The 15,934-nt window shown below is 37.1% G+C and overlaps 1 protein-coding gene across 3 annotated transcripts in view; it reads right to left on the reverse strand.

The window, feature by feature from the left end:
* The window catches only part of FRS2 (fibroblast growth factor receptor substrate 2), a 58,201-nt gene that overhangs the window by 10,595 nt on the left and 31,672 nt on the right, over positions 1-15,934 (reverse strand). For 2 of the 3 annotated variants that reach the window (XM_037387413.1, XM_037387412.1), the window contains 4 exons: positions 8,350-8,455; positions 5,674-5,765; positions 3,656-3,842; positions 380-538 (listed from right to left, as the gene is read on the reverse strand). In XM_037387413.1, coding sequence (XP_037243310.1) covers positions 380-538; positions 3,656-3,842; positions 5,674-5,739 — 412 coding nt within the window. In that variant the 5' untranslated portion in view covers positions 5,740-5,765; positions 8,350-8,455. Of the gene's footprint in view, positions 1-379; positions 539-1,250; positions 1,609-3,655; positions 3,843-5,673; positions 5,766-8,349; positions 8,456-15,934 lie in introns of those variants that run through there. The other variant, XM_037387414.1, reaches the window with a different exon arrangement.

The following is a 15,934-nucleotide window of genomic DNA, read 5'->3' on the forward strand; positions in this document are numbered from 1 at the left end:
TTGCCCAACACTCACGTTTCTCAGAAATGCATCAGTAAAATATAGTGATATATTGTAATGCAATTCAATAGGTGTAATCATAAGTGTTCGTAGGAACACTGCTTCACTGAAGCATGTTCTTATGCAACAACAAAGCTCCCAAAGCTTATTTCTTAAACCTGGAGAACCTGATTACAGCAGTTTTGCTCCCAAGACTTAAGATTCTCAAAGGAGAATCTTCAGCAAGTACCTCAAGAGGACGCATTACTGGTAATTAGCCCTTTAGGTTTAAATTAGTTTTCTTTTTAATTATTAAAGATTTAAAGCAAATTAAATGCTATTTTTAGCTAAGTACCATATTACATTCAGCTATGTCATCTGACAGTATAACCATACTTACTGGTTGGTGTTCGAGGGGTTCTTGGAGCTTCCAACTCAGTTTGATGATTATTCCTTTCTACTACTGGTTCTTCTACCACATTTATGCTATTATTCTGCATTATCTCTTGCAACATATTAAACAGCTCTTCTGCACGGGCACATTTAAAGGCAAAGATTCCTACAAATACACAAGAAAAAAATCAAAATCCTTTAACGTAAGAAACATGCCTTACAATGTACATAACTTTCAAAAAACAGAACTGGAATCCACGTAATGAATACCTGTTAAAGAAGCAAAAATGTTAAGAAATTTTCATTGCACCAAACCACACAAAATTACTGTGAGAACCTTTACAGTGTTTATCTAATAGAAGAATAAGATTCCCATGCACCAAAAGTTTAATTAGAACAGAAAACTGATTCAGTTAAGAGCAAAACTAAAGTTTTGAGTGCTAAATGAGGGGTAAAAAAACCCAACCAAACAAAAAACCCAACAAACCACAAAACAGGGCAAGTTGTTTTTTTTTTTTTCTTTTAAGCTGATAAAAAGGATACCTATTAAATAAATAAATTTTTAAAAAGCCCACTACATTAAAGTGCTGTGGTGCTACAAGGTCATTTTTTTTAAACCAGATTTCTATTAAATTACCATAAAAATAAGATACCTGCACAACAGGAAAGAAGGATTTAAACACTGGGAAAAAGCTTAGCTTCTTGAAGATGATTAAAATGATAAGCTACTAAGACAAACTGTGTGAAACAGACAGTAACAAACCAATTGTTTTAGGCTAAAGGATAGACACAGAACACAAAGTTAGCAGCAATACCATGTATTTTGTGTGTGTATTGTGCCACTTTGCCTTTAAACAGCAGGGAGCGCCCCAACTTACCCTCACCAGCAAAGTCGCAGCTTTGGGTTATTCTTCCATTGAAAGCATGAAGTTAAAGTTGACATGCTTGTTAAATGTGGGTGCAGGTGCTCATTTTTTAAAGTGAGTATTACAGTCTTAAAACACTCTTTATGAAAAACTACCTAGCTATATAGCTAGTTCTGTTAAGTGTTAATAAGTTCACATACTGACAATTACTATCATCATATATTTATTTAAGGACACAGAACTGTGACAGATCAGAACTACCAGAAATGCTCCACATGGCAGAATTTCCCCAACCCATGATCCAGCTCAAGTACAATAGTCCATGTTTAATTTTTTGTGTATTTCTGAAGATTCACACTAGATAACTTCAATCTTAATGGACAAAAAAAAAAAGAAAAAAAAAAAAAAAGGTTCACAAGCTTTAAAAAGCTCCCAGTATGTTTCTGAGAAATTCAGATGCCTTTAACCCTTTATTTTAAAAAAGTGCTTCCAAATTGCTGATTCCTTAAAATATGTGGTGAAGAAATTGGCACTGAAACTGCAAGCAGAAACAGCTTGATGAAATCTTGACTTTTATTAAATACATTCACATTAAATACTATGTGATGTGTGTCACAATATATAATGACCACCAGCTCCTCAAAGTTTTCTATGCTGAATTATCTATTAGTGTGCTCCTAGAAAATGTTTTCAAGGTTTTTAATACCTAGCACAAGCTCAGTGTTTCACCATCAGTGCCTTCAGACAACTTCTCAATAGATATAATTTGAGATTAAATGGAAAGCGCAAACAATATTGACTAATGCAATCAGTAAAAGTTGCTGGGCAGTATTGAGGGTATTCTCAAATGAAAAACTTCTCTGTCATCTCACCAAGTGAAGACAAAAGTTTTGCAACTTGTGCCCACAAAACCCAGCGTAGGTCTAAGGAACAATGCTCCATTGCAAAAAAGCAACAGAGAGAACATTTTCTGCCGGATTTCTTTTTTCTCAATATTCACAGTATTTTAATATTACGTAAGGAAGGCAAGAAACAAAAGAGGGAGGGAAAGGGTTGCTGCTTACACAGCCTGCTGAATCTTCTCTATGAAAAAAAAAATAATTAAGAGGGAAGCAGAGTAGTCAATTAGACTTGGTGGAAAATTTTGCAGACTTGTTAATAGGAAAAGAACCTTCAAAACAGTATTTTCAACTGAATTTTATTAGCATCTATTTTATATGTTTAGAACAAGAAAATTAAACCTGCAAAATCTATTAAAGTGATTTTTTTCGAAAGAAAGTTTACTATTTTCTTCTTTAGAAGTCTGAAAATTTAGTTTAGTACTGAGTACACGGTAACATTTGAAAACATATCAATCTCTCACTAGGAGATGAACTGAGAACACCTTCTAAACTCTGATTAAAAACCCAAACCAAACCAAAACTGCCTGCCCTTACCTCTGCTTGGACAATGAAGATTGATCAGCTTTGTTTATGATCAAGTTCTTTCATCTGCCTGATCTTTTACAGTGAGATTGAAAAAAACCATTCAACCGCTAAATACAATTATTGATCAAAATACTAGTAAATGCTAAAAATCTATAAGAAAATAAAAATGCAATTTAATTTCATAATGTATAAATACATAGGAATTCCAAGTACACACAACTACATCACCATAGAAAGATGCAAAATGAGACCTCAACCAAAACAGCCATTCCCTTGAGGATGGACTGCTGCAGTGGAGAGAGAGAGAGAGAGAGAGAGAAAAGCCTGCATCTTCTCACTGGGAGCCAACCTTGGCCAAAGCAGGAAAGATCTGGGAACTGGAAAGGTAACCATCTTTTTCCAATTAAACCCACACAGAAAATAACTAAGCATAGCTGAAGTTTACACACTTCATACAAAAATGCGTCAAAATTTGAGAAAGATGTCACTGATATAAATGAAATTGACATTTGTTTTAGAAAGAGGATGAAATATGATTGTGTTACTGAAGACAATAATAGGATAGGAATACCCATTTCATATCAGTGCTCCAATCTTTTAAAATCTACAAATAGAGAATTCTTTGAATTCCTAAGAGATTCCTCCACAGTTCCAGGTTTCACTGCCCCTTCCTGAAAGGTAAGTCAGCCTCTGAGGCAGGAGCATTTCCCTGTCAAAACCACCTCCCAAGATGACCAGAAGTATCCACACATACAAGCATGAAGTGCTCCAGACCTAAAATGCCAAAAACTATGTGCAACTCAAATCCTCATTTTACCATAAGACCACTCCTCATAAGGTAACTTTATTTCCAGAAACCACATTCACATATAAAACCACAGCCTTTATAACCTTTGCCAAGGGACAGGTGAATATAGGTTTTTTAAACAAAATTGTCTTCCAATAGCAAATAAATTTCCAAAAAGTTTTATATACAAAAATTCCACATACCTTGTCCAGTTTGACACCTTCGGCCACTTTCAAAAGAGAAAAGATTTGAGTCATAGCCATAGCGACGGAGACAGAGGTAGTGCCATTTTACAGAGTCCCTTTTACGGGTGTACAAAATTAGTTCTGTATCTGTAAGTTCCATTATGCCAGAACCCAGTTCATTACCATCATCATCCACGTTAATAACCTACAAAAAGGAAGTTAAATAGCACTAGGTAAGTACTCTTTGAGCACCAATACCACTACTAATAATCTTCATGTTTCACTGATGCACTTCATCTGCTCTGTCATATTAGTTACAATCCTTGAGGTAAAAATAAATAAAAAAACAAACTCAAAAAAACACCAAACCACTCAAACCAGTTCCTTTGCTCCTCAAAGCCGGAATTAAAATAATACATATTTAGAAGCAATATGAATGAGACTGCACAACAATATTGTAAGATCTGAGGAGAAAGTTAAAATAGAAGAGATGTGTAATTTATTTTTTGTTAACTGGCTTTATGTACTTATTCTAGTATTTCCACACAGATAAGGCATACCTCAGATAATGGAATCTTTGAGTCCCAGTTCTAAAAAAAATAATATTTGCTTTGTCATATAACCCCACTTACAGCTGGAAAAAGGAATGAAAAAGGATAAGGGGCTCCAAGATAAAGCTTCCTTCACATACACGTATAGCCTTGCACTGTGACCAGAGTGTTTTAGATTTTTTTTTTTCCTGCCTTTTCAAAGTCAACAAATAATTCAAATAACCTATGGTTATCCTGCATGAAAGCACGTGTAAAGCTTCAACCCTAATTCTTTCTGCTTTTAAACCAGTTTGAGGCCATCTGCATCCTTTATGGAATTTGGACACTCTGTATTTTCCTCTGCATGTATGTTATCTCCCATTGCTGCTTTTAGTGGGATTCCTTCTTACTCAATAAAAAGGCTACCAAAAAATCTTCCCTATGGTGTCAATTAACGTTAATCCTTAAAGAGACATTTTCAACTTGAAATCCAGTCAACTGAAAAGAATAGGAATAGTTTCATCTGTCACTGAGGCTTATGCCAACTTTCTTCATTTTGCAAATTACATTCTTTCATCTTCTACCCCCCACTGCTAAATCAGCGACCCACACAAACAATAGAGAAATTCTAAAAGGAGAAAAATAGGAACTAGTTACATGAAATGATGTCAAATTTATAAAACCCAAGAAAACAGAAAAATATTTTATCCTTCAGCTTTTTGTACTGATAATATTAAACATTTCCAGAAATTCCCATAGCTTTGAAGCTCATTTCAGTGTTGCCCTAAGGCAACACATGAATCATTTTTCACTATGGAAGCATTACATTCTTTTGCCAACACACAGAGACAGTTTGGAGCACAGAAGCAAATCTGACTTGTGTGACTATGCAAAGGCATGTTTACTTAGTCACTGACTTCAGCAGCTTCATGTTAAGCATATTAAGCACATGAACAAGTGTTCACAAGCTTACAAATTCCAGGGATATAAGGGACAGAAGCACATTTATAAATAAAATTCCTTCAAGCAAAGAACAAAATATCTTAAAGTGCTATGATCAGTAGTGATCTTCAAGTAATATCAGCACCCCTAAAACCCTCTATTGCTGACCCTGCATGCAGGTTCATAATCACATTTCTCCAGTAGCTCTCCCCTTATGCTTACAACTCTCTCCCTAACTTCCATAACTTCCCAGAGGCAACAACACTTACTTGGGCCCCACCAACTGAAACGGAGATGGATCAAAAGCATGGGGCTTCTTCTCCTTCCTGAACATCAAAACTGTCAGAAAAGAGCCCACCCTGTCTAGGGAATTCCTGTCACTGCTGGTAACAGAGGATTTCTCAAAGGGGCAAGAGAAACCTGTAGCCACAGAGATCTGCAACTCTGCAATGTTTTAACAATTCAATAATGCTCACCCTATTTTCACTTAATTTTTTTCTATCACAGACCTACTCTGCAAGAAAGCAACAAAAGAATTCACCGTATACCACATCAGTTGCTTACCTTAAACTTATTTCGATGGTTATCTGGGACAGTTTCTTTATCTGGACAGCTACAGCAGCTACCCATGACTTCTTTAGAAGACCATGTGATCTCTAAAGGAGGAGGGTGAAAAAAATAAAAGTTAGTTGAAGTGAAAACAGAGTATCATTGACAAAACAACCCAACACAAGTTGCTCTCTGAAATTACAATTATTAATCATGAATTTTGCAGTCATAAGTAAAAAAAATAAATCAACATAAATATTACAAATATTTAAGTAGTTAACTTGAATTTGGCATTAAAGAGCGGCAACACCAAGTTGTTAAAGCCCTACCAATAATTCAGCTTGAGGTTACTACCAAACAGACCTATTTGATTTGTCACCTTAATTCCCATGGTAGCAGCTTGAGGGAAAACAAAAACCAACAACTTACTGGGTGCAATTCTCATCTCCTAAACCAGGGCCTCTACACAAGGCAACTATCCGGATCCCAGTTCTGCCTAAAGGAGCACTTCCCGGCTTAGACTGCTGAGCACAGCCGTAGTGACGCCCATACAAGCCCTGGGCTGTCGGAGGTTACCAAGCAGGGGCAACACAAAGAGCCCCCATGGCAATCCTGAAAGGCTGCCCTGGCTTCAGCAGCTCCAGGGCTGGCTCGCAACAGAGGGTGGAGGTGATCCAGGCCTGGAGGCAGCCCTGTGCTGGCAGCTGTGCAGCGAGGCTCTGTGCTTCCACTTTTAAATACTTCCCATACAGCACCGTACATAAAACTATGTAAGCGAAGTCAAGGGAAGGAAAAAAAAAACCCCAACAAAAAAACACCCACATTCAACATAAACATTTTAAAACTTGGGGTTTTTATTTCTATTAAGTTCCGTTTGGATTAAATTGTGTTACACAGTCTACTTCATTTACTATAAAACAATAAAATACTCAACTAACACAGAACAGCAGGAAATTAAGGAAACCAAAAAGAAGTATTTGGTATTTTTGATATTTTCATTTAAAGATTTTTGTATATATAGTAAAACCTTCATAAAACAGTATGATAAATGGTCGTAGAACCAAGTCTCGCAACTTGCTTTTCCTCCTTCTACCACCTTGCAGAGGGTGGTAAGTCTTGTATTTCTTAGATACAAGAAAAGCCAGACAAAAGAAAACTTAACCCATTTATATCATCTTTACATTGAAAAAACCCAGAATTTCCACTACACCAATTAAAAGTGGGGCAAAACCTTGCAAGAGAGCTAGTAAGTCAATAACAGAGATGACACTAGAAATCATGAAGAAGGAAGACAGAACTGGCTGATAACTTTTCCTAAATAGAGGGGACAAAAATCTGATGTCACCTTAAGAAAACTGGGACTTGCTTTCTAGACAGGCGTTTGTATTAGCATGCAGCAGTAGTATCCAAGTAGCACTTTAGTCTGCTGAGAAATAAGGTGCAAATAATACAATGAAGAACAGCTAACTCTTCCCCTCTTCTTGGCCAGAAAAGCCACCCAAAAGAGATACTGCTACCCTAAAGACTGTGCAGATCTGCCACCAAACCCGTACAGAGCTGAAATGGAGAACTTAACAGAAAGGGTAACAACATGGCTTGGATTAATCCAGTAAGAAAGAGGCAGAGCACCAGATACAGCCAAAAATCACAGATTCTCCAGTGTAATTTCTAGGCATAACATGAAAACATGCGTTAACATGACAGAGCTTTTTCTCCCCAACTCAACATCGAACTGGAAGGTTGGCTGTTTGGTTCTGCTGTTGCAGAGTGAAGCTATGCTACACACAACTGGGTTTTTGCACAGTGAAGATCAGTCATGAATTTTATTAATCAGTCCAATCACTCTCTCAATTACAGACTACTTTTAATAGTCTTCACATATAGATCCCATTGTTATTTTAACCACTCTGGGTTTTTTTCTTACAAATTCTGCCTGTTTTGTTTAGAAAGGAAGATACAGGTAACAACACCGATTACTAATTTTCTACCCTGGCACCCCAAAATGCCTCACTACAGTAACGTTCAGCTGTTGGTCTTGTTCACCTACCAATACTACACTAATTATTCTGAGAATTCACTGCTAAAAAGAGAGCAACAGGTGACAATAGATGCAATACAGATTAACAATGAATATATAAATTTGCAGCAAAGGTTTTCAACCTCTCATCCATACAGCAGTCATGGTTGAAGACACTTCCAGCAGCCTTTAGGCACAGATGCTTACACTTCACAAAGCCCAGTCTTAAGACAGCCCCAAACATTTTGACACAGTTGAAACAGAAGTAGATAGCGGCATGCTGTTATAGTACATGACTTTCTTTGCATTCAGTGTAAAATAACTGATCAAATCTGGTGCAGACAGGTGCCCACAAACTTAAAAAAAACCCAAAAAACAATAAAAAAAAACCTTAAGTGAAAAGTAGTTTGGGAAAAATCACTAGAGTTGCAAGTAGAAAGCTGTAGTATATGAAGATGTATAAGGTACAGGCAATGTATCTCAAAAAAAAAAAAACAAAGAAAGGTTATATAATCAATAATCATACAAGCTTGTTATTTTGTCTCTAATATATTTTAATCTTAATACTTCAGAAAACAAAGAAGTGCAGTGCTGCTTCAAAGAAGAGATGTGAACCAAGGCTATGAGGAAGAAATGAAACAGCTATGGAACTGGCAGAATTAAAAAGCACTCACCTAGATTTGGCCATTAATATTCCCAGCCTCTGCTGCAGCATCAGGGCTTCTGTCATACTCGAAGTGTCATGCTGTCTTGTCACAGAACTAATCATTTGACCTAGAACTAGAAGAGTATATAGAAATGTAATTTTTCTTGGTTTAAGATGCCAGTTTGTAAACTAACAAAAACAGATACCTTTTTTATTTATTTTATTTTTTAAATTTTGGCAGTATCGTGTCAAGCAAGGTCTTCATGGCTAGGATGCATCTTAAGTGGAGTTTTAGACAAGAGACTGATCTCTTAGACCTTCCTCAGCATTTCGGTGTTTAACTGGGTCTTGGAAAAAAATAATCTTGTGTCCCTTTCTGCAGTGTGGCCTGTCACACTGAGGACTCCACTCATTCTCCCCTCACTCTTTACCCAGTTTACTGTGGGGAAGTGACAGATGTGAATTTCTGCTATCCTTAGCATATACTGAACCAAATCACAGCAGACACACAGAAGAACACATACAGCTTAACTCTGCCTAACTCCACTAACTCCCTCTTGCTTACCCTACTGAACATGTACAAATGCTGACTTATATGGCTAACACATCACACTTTCTCTACTCCCCCCATGATTCTTGCTACATGCCATTCACCATAAATTGCTTGCTTTCACTTCCCCGCCCCTCCGATGATTCTCAAACTAGCTACCCGCTCACATTTAACACTGAAAACTCAACTTCTGCTTCCATCAGGCTAACAATTGGCAGCCTTCCATTCTCTGTTTCTAAAATTGCCAAATGAGCACTTGGTATTTCCTTTGACGCGCCTTCTTAAAAACTCAAGGAGAAGGGCTAAACTCTCAGAAAAATACTTTATTATTAGTCTTTCTTATCAAGTCTTGCAGGTTGCCTACGCAAACTTTGTATTCATCTGCTGTCCTCTGCCTTGCACCTGGATTAAAAGCATCTTGGGAAGGCAAAACACTCTTCTTTTTTGCATAATATCAAGTGTAACGTAGTCCCAAACTCATCTCAGGTCCTAGGCATGATGACAAAAGTGGCAGAACACTCTTACTGTGGAGGGATTGTGCAATAGAACAGCAGAAATTCAGTACTGGTAAATGCAAAATAATGCACCTAGCAAAGGAGCTCTGTCTGTTAAGAAACATCAGTCATGTAGTCACGCAGTTCAACAAAAACACTAGCTCAATAGCTATCATAAAGCAAATGAACAGAATTATTTGGAAAGAATTAGAAGAGCTCAAACAGAAATACAATTCTATTGTATGAATCCACAGTGTGCCCATAGATGTAGTAATGTATGCAATCATGCCTCCCCCTGTAAAAAAAAAAAAGACAGAGTAAAACCAAAAATATGCTACTTGGACTGCTCAGCCTGGAGAAAGGGACTCCACAGGACAGAGAAGATGAGTACAGAATTATAGGTGGCATGGAGAAGATAAATAAAGCACAACTTTTTCCCAATACAAGCATTAGGGAACAGTGGTTGACATTAAGGGGCAGGTCAGAAAAAACTACACAAAAATACTTTTTGCACATGGTATGTAGTTAAACTTTGTGAACCACAATGTCTTGTGGGAATGAGTTCCAAAAGTTTAAAGATTCGGAAGGTAACTGAACAAGCACAAGCTCCACAAAGAGCTTTTAAACTCAAGGATGTCATATCTGGCTCAAAAAGTCCCTAAGCTGCAGATACTTAGAAAGGTTTTAGGGAATGATCATAAAGTGTTCCTTCTTACTGTTCCCTTCCCTATATAGTTCCTATTTGCTGTCAGAATTTACTATTCTACTGTCAGAAACTGGGTACTGGACAAATCGACACTTCAACTCTGACCCATCAAAGCCATTCTAGTTAATATAAAAGGACGACATGAACTCCACATAAATGAGTGCACTGTCGTAAGACATTAAAAAAAATAATTAACAACTTGTATTTAACTTGAAACTAAAACTTAGATTTCACAAAGGTACAGGAGGATAAACTTATTGAACTACTTGATAGACATATATTTTTGCACATACATACTAAACAAAGATTGCCACTGTGCATAAGTGGCATTTAGAATAGGAACCTGAAGCAAGTCACATACCCTTCCTATGATTTATTTGCCCTTTAGCCATAAGCTGTCTTGATCTGGACAGTTGTATTCAAGATCTATCCCTCTGCAACGCACACAGTCTCTGGTTCTGCGATGGCCCTACCTGGTCTGGCCGGTATTATTTAACTATGTTTTTTAGTCAGTTTAGATTTTTGTTGGCTTAACACACAAAAACAGCTCAGCAGAGAGTCTAGCAAGTGCCAGAGCCAGCTGGGGACAGAATCACAGCCTTAGTCACCTCTGCCCCGTTTTCAGAAAACTTAACCCCTTCACTAATTACTGGGATTTACTTAGTTTATTGCCAAATTCCCTGCTAAAATCTTCAGGATAGGAGAAAGACGGAACAGAAATCTTGACCCACCCCCTCTGATGGAATCTTACAGGCAGTCATTAGAAAAATAATAAAAATAACAATTTTCACAGGCAAGCTACACTAATGCAGGTGTGTTTGCACTGGTATTTACCCTGATATTTTTCCAGCAAAGTTTTAAAACCTTCACATGGCTTGGCTACATAAAGCAGACTAGCCTGTTTCAGTTACCTAAGAATGATTCTTAAATGATCTAACCAGAATTTTTAATGGATAAAAGAAAGCCCACAAATTTATAGCACCTCACTCCTTTTAAATGCGAAGCAATAACGAAATTCTCCAACCAGTTGTTTCCAATTACAAGTTGGCTATTTACTCTGTTTGGGATTTTCTTAAATCTTCCCAGATTGCAAAATATTTACCCAAACTTAAACATACAAGGAGAAGTAGACATTTTCACAGTCACAACCCTATAAAAGTTAATCTTTTCAGTTATGTCTACAATGTCAAATTTAGGAGCTGTAATTTCCCATTCATGAAGCATCAATGGTGGTTAGGTGCAGTTGTGCAAGGAGGGGGAAGGGGATGGAGAGTATTTTCTGCTTCTCCGTAACACATTCATTACTGTAGTGCATGGTAAAAAACCCAGGCAAGACAAACCGGGACCAGCACTTATCTAAACCCTGTTAACAGGAGTGACAGTTAGGAACTGCCATAACTTCAGTAAAATTTATTACTCGGTGTTGTGAAGTAAAATACAACTCTTTCTCTCACAGACTAGGCAGTGACAAAAAGTTATGCTGATCTCTCAAAAGTCATGGAAGACAAGGCATAAGTGTAAACAGGGTAGATTTTTTTTTTTTTAAACAAAAAAATGTCACAGTCAAAGCTTGCAGAAATTCTAACATTAGCAATTCTGCTGCCCCCCCAGGCTGGGAATGGTCTGAACAATGTGTGCACTCTCCTTGTGTAAGAAAGACCACACGGACAACCTGCAATCATACTCCTCCTTTTGCTCATAACCTGTTGCTCCATTAAAGTCAGCACACAGTTGCAAAGCTGATATAAAAACTGCCATTAAACTCAGTTCTGTATGCTCTGGTTGCAGAATCAAACATTAACTTTGGGGGATATTTTCTGTATGCGTTAATTCCCAGCACAAACCTTTTAAAAAACAGGAGAGGAAAAACCCCAAACCATAGCACACCTTAGAAGAGGCAGGGAGAAGCAAAGATGCCTTCTCTGTAAACATATCTTTTGCACATACTCTTTTCAAGTGAAAAAGTGTCCTTTCAAACCACTAGCTGCCACAGAGCTAGATCCTCTGCATGTATGTCTTGCACTCAGATCTACAAGTAGAGAGTAGAACACATTAAGTGCATTAACATAGTTTCAAAGCCATTTTATACCACAAATTTGTAGTTAAGGGAAAAAAAAATGACTAGGGCTTTTTCTTCCTTCAGAAATTTAAGTATCTAGAAAGCTCAATGAGTACAATAAAGTAACTGGAGAAAGGTGCCTGTGTACAGGTTGTTAGAACTCAGGCTGACAAGCACTTGAACCTATTCATTCACTTACTGTCAAGCACTTGATAATATTTTGATCGCAGCTAAGGGATATAAACAAACTTATACTGTCATTTTTACCTATAACATTCTAAATCACCCACTTTAGAAGGCTACATCTACTTAAAAGTGTCAGTATCGACCATTTTCAAAAACTGTTTCTTGTCTGGCTTATGCTACTTGAAAAAAATAAAAGGACATAATCCCAACCACTAGAACACCAAACTCTGCACTTTTGTTTCCTACTCTTCTTCAAAATTTTTGCTTAAAAAAGTAGAGTAAAAAGAATTATTAACAAATCGTCCACATTTAACATCAGTTCCTGTGGAAATTTTATTGCCTACGGGACAGTCAGAATGATAAACATTAATTTATTTTAAAAAACCATTTATTGGATATTTTCAAATTCACTTTTTCAAATTGTTCTTTTAGCTGCAGAATTTTGTTTGCTAGCTCTTTTCAATTTATCATTACCTGATCACAATAATGACAAAGCAGGAAACTACCCTTTTCCTCCCTCTTTTGGGTCCTCTTTAAAGGTTAAAGTTATCTGAGAACATGAGATATGTGTATGAAAATATGACTGACTAAAAATAAAAATAAGCATTCTGCTGAAATCAGTATCTGTGGGAGCAATAAAATTTAAAAAAGTGACTAGCACGTTTTCTTCCTAAATTCTTAAAACTTTGAAAGAAAGGCCTCTACAAGCTATTTCAAACTCAAATTGTGCAGTGTTTCAGTTTACACATACCATGTAAAAGCCACTTTACTACAAAGAAAAAAAAATTAACCTGCACATGATGCGCCATCCGAAGGTCAATGTTGGGCACTTTTCATCATGAAGCATCCCCACCTCAAGAACAACTGGCAATAGCCCACACAGCAGAAATACAGAAGTTTACAATACCTAACAAAAATGGTATCTTTCACAGAAATCATGACCTTGCAGGTACAGTAACAATAAAGTGGAGCAGGTCTGGCTGAGAGCCAAATTTCATCTTTCAGCAGTAGGGACGAGACCTCCTAGGAAAGTCAGGAGGCTCCTAGAAGGTCTTCCTCAAGCCTTTACAATTACCTTGTTGTGGACTTAAGCTAAATGCCAGATTGAAGCCATGCTTTGCTGTGACCATCGAATTTCTTTCCACATACACTGTAGCGCTGGCAAGCTACAAGCTGGCTTTTCTTCCTTGATGCCTGTTGTGTGAGCCTGTTTGAAATGGGAGAGATTGAGGATGCCCCTCCTTAACCTCCTCTCAGGTAAGAGGACATAGCCTTGAACTACAGAAGCAAGTAGGGGACAACAGATTCTTAATTTTTTTTCTTTTTTTCTGAAAACCTATAAAGTCTCCACTGAGACACATGAAGTCTGTTGTATTTGCAGCTTAAAGGTAGAATTAGCTCTCCACAAAGGATCATCCCACGCCCTGAAAGGGCTCTTTCTCCTCATGCCTTGGAGTTCAAGAATTATCAGAAGTGATGGCAAAGGCAAATTATTTGTATATAAAAATATGCACAAATTTCTTAATCCTAAGTAGAAATCCCCCTTCTCTCTTCCTCCAAGCATGTTAATGTTGTCACTCTTATAAAGCTCCTTTAAAATAAATATTATTCCCTTCAAAATTATTACTTAAGATAGCTAACTACTTGAAGTACTTTGTGCAGGAATAGACCCATCACATTCCTAGATTTTTCCTCTTATAAACCCTTTTTTTTTCCTACCTCACCTTGGGTAAAAAAAGAAAAAAACCAAAACCAACCAAATTCTTTATTTCAAGTGGAAAGGTGCAAAGGAAAACCAAGGGAACACAGAGGGAAGATTTTTGTTATATATGCAGACACCAGATTAATCTGTATTTTAAGTCACAAACCTAAACACTGTCAATCAACGGCTTTGCTCCACAAAGACTGACCTCTTTCCGTTTGGTTTCTAAGAAACAGATTCTAAATGTTGGTTGTCTAAATTGCATCTAAACTAGATACCAGGAGTGGTTATCACCAATAATTTGCTAGGCAACTGAACACATTGAAATAGGGAAAACTAACTTTGGTAGTTTCCTTTCAAAGTTCAAAATTCGTGGCCCGCAAGTGTTTGGATGTTTCCATTTATTCAGGGATTCAGACAAGAAGGCTCCCCAGTTCAGGGTGGGTATTACAGCAACCACCACCAGTAAGCACACCTGCCCAGCCCATGCTGCAAGACTAATCTCACATGCAAAATGTTTGGTGACAGAGGTGACCTATTCAAAACAAGAAATCTAATTTCATTATAGTTGGACGAGTGGCTTCTTACAGGAATGTTACAGATGCCTTAACACTGATTTCTTCTAAAACAGAAGTTATTTTAAATCTTTTTTATGGCTTTCAGTATACAGAAACAAAACCACTGTCAAACATTTACCGATACAAACCACCCTGCATCTTACTTTTTATCTCTCTCCCTGTCCCTCATTTTTCCCTTAGGGACCTGTCTTTCCTTATAAACTTTTTACAGAATGATACTAAATATAAACTGATTTATTTCAGATTTGACATCCTTCGTGTTTCATCATTTCCACTCTTGCATACCATATTAAGTATTGCTTGATATTTGCTTACAACTGGTGTATTTAGATTTGTTTAGCAGTGAATTTTCACCCTGCAAAAAACATAAGCAGCAAGGATGGGATGCAATTTATAGCAGCCTAATTTTCTAGATCCTTCATGAAGAATACTGAGGACATAATACAACAAAAGGAAAACATGCTTTAAGAGATACTACATGAATTGTGGATTAAATCCTGTTTAAAAATTTACCCCAAACAACAGCAAAATTTGTATTACCTTTACCAGCCTGAAATCTTATGACAGAACTTAAAGCTTACATACTTGATTCCTTCAAATGCTGGCAACTCCACTCGTCTTCTGTTTGCCCTATGGTGAGCCACACAGCATAGAACCTGCCCCTCCCTGAAGCTCATTCCAGTACATCTTTCTCTTTTAAACTCTCACAATTGGAAATACTTGAAGAAAGCACAGCCAAATCCCTACGGATACATTATGCTAAGTAATTTTCTCAGCTCAGAGTTTTTGAGCACTCTGATGCCAATGATTATTCTACAGCATGGAATAATTTCACCTGGCTACTGTCATCTCGGAGATTCAGTTCAAACTGAAAGTATAAATCTGAGTATTTCAGATTTTACATAGACAGTTTAAGTAACTCATTACAACCTCTGCTCTTCAACCAGAGTTGTCACTATGGCAAAACAGCTTTAATTTTTCCACACAAAACCATTTTTGGGTGAAACTGGAAGCCCTACAGGCATTTGAGATGGCAAACAGAGTAATAAACAGAGGAACTAACTTACCACCTAAGACAAATGTTACTGAGTAAAATAATTATTATTTTATTGCCATGTTATGCCTTCCATAAGATAGATGAAAAAGGCTGAAATGGTACTGCAATCAGTCCTTTGAGTTTTGCTGGTAGCTGAATACCGCCCATTTCGTAACTGGCTAATACAATGGATTAAATGGATAACCTATTTATTTGATGTGGTAAATCCTGCATCTTCAGAGTTGTGATGTAATCCATGGTGGCAAATTCTGTATGATTTAAGAATCCTGGTATCCTGCTTA

The sequence above is a fragment of the Falco rusticolus genome, chromosome 5, assembly GCF_015220075.1.
Source record: "Falco rusticolus isolate bFalRus1 chromosome 5, bFalRus1.pri, whole genome shotgun sequence".
In the NCBI taxonomy this organism is placed as follows: Eukaryota; Metazoa; Chordata; class Aves; order Falconiformes; family Falconidae; genus Falco; species Falco rusticolus.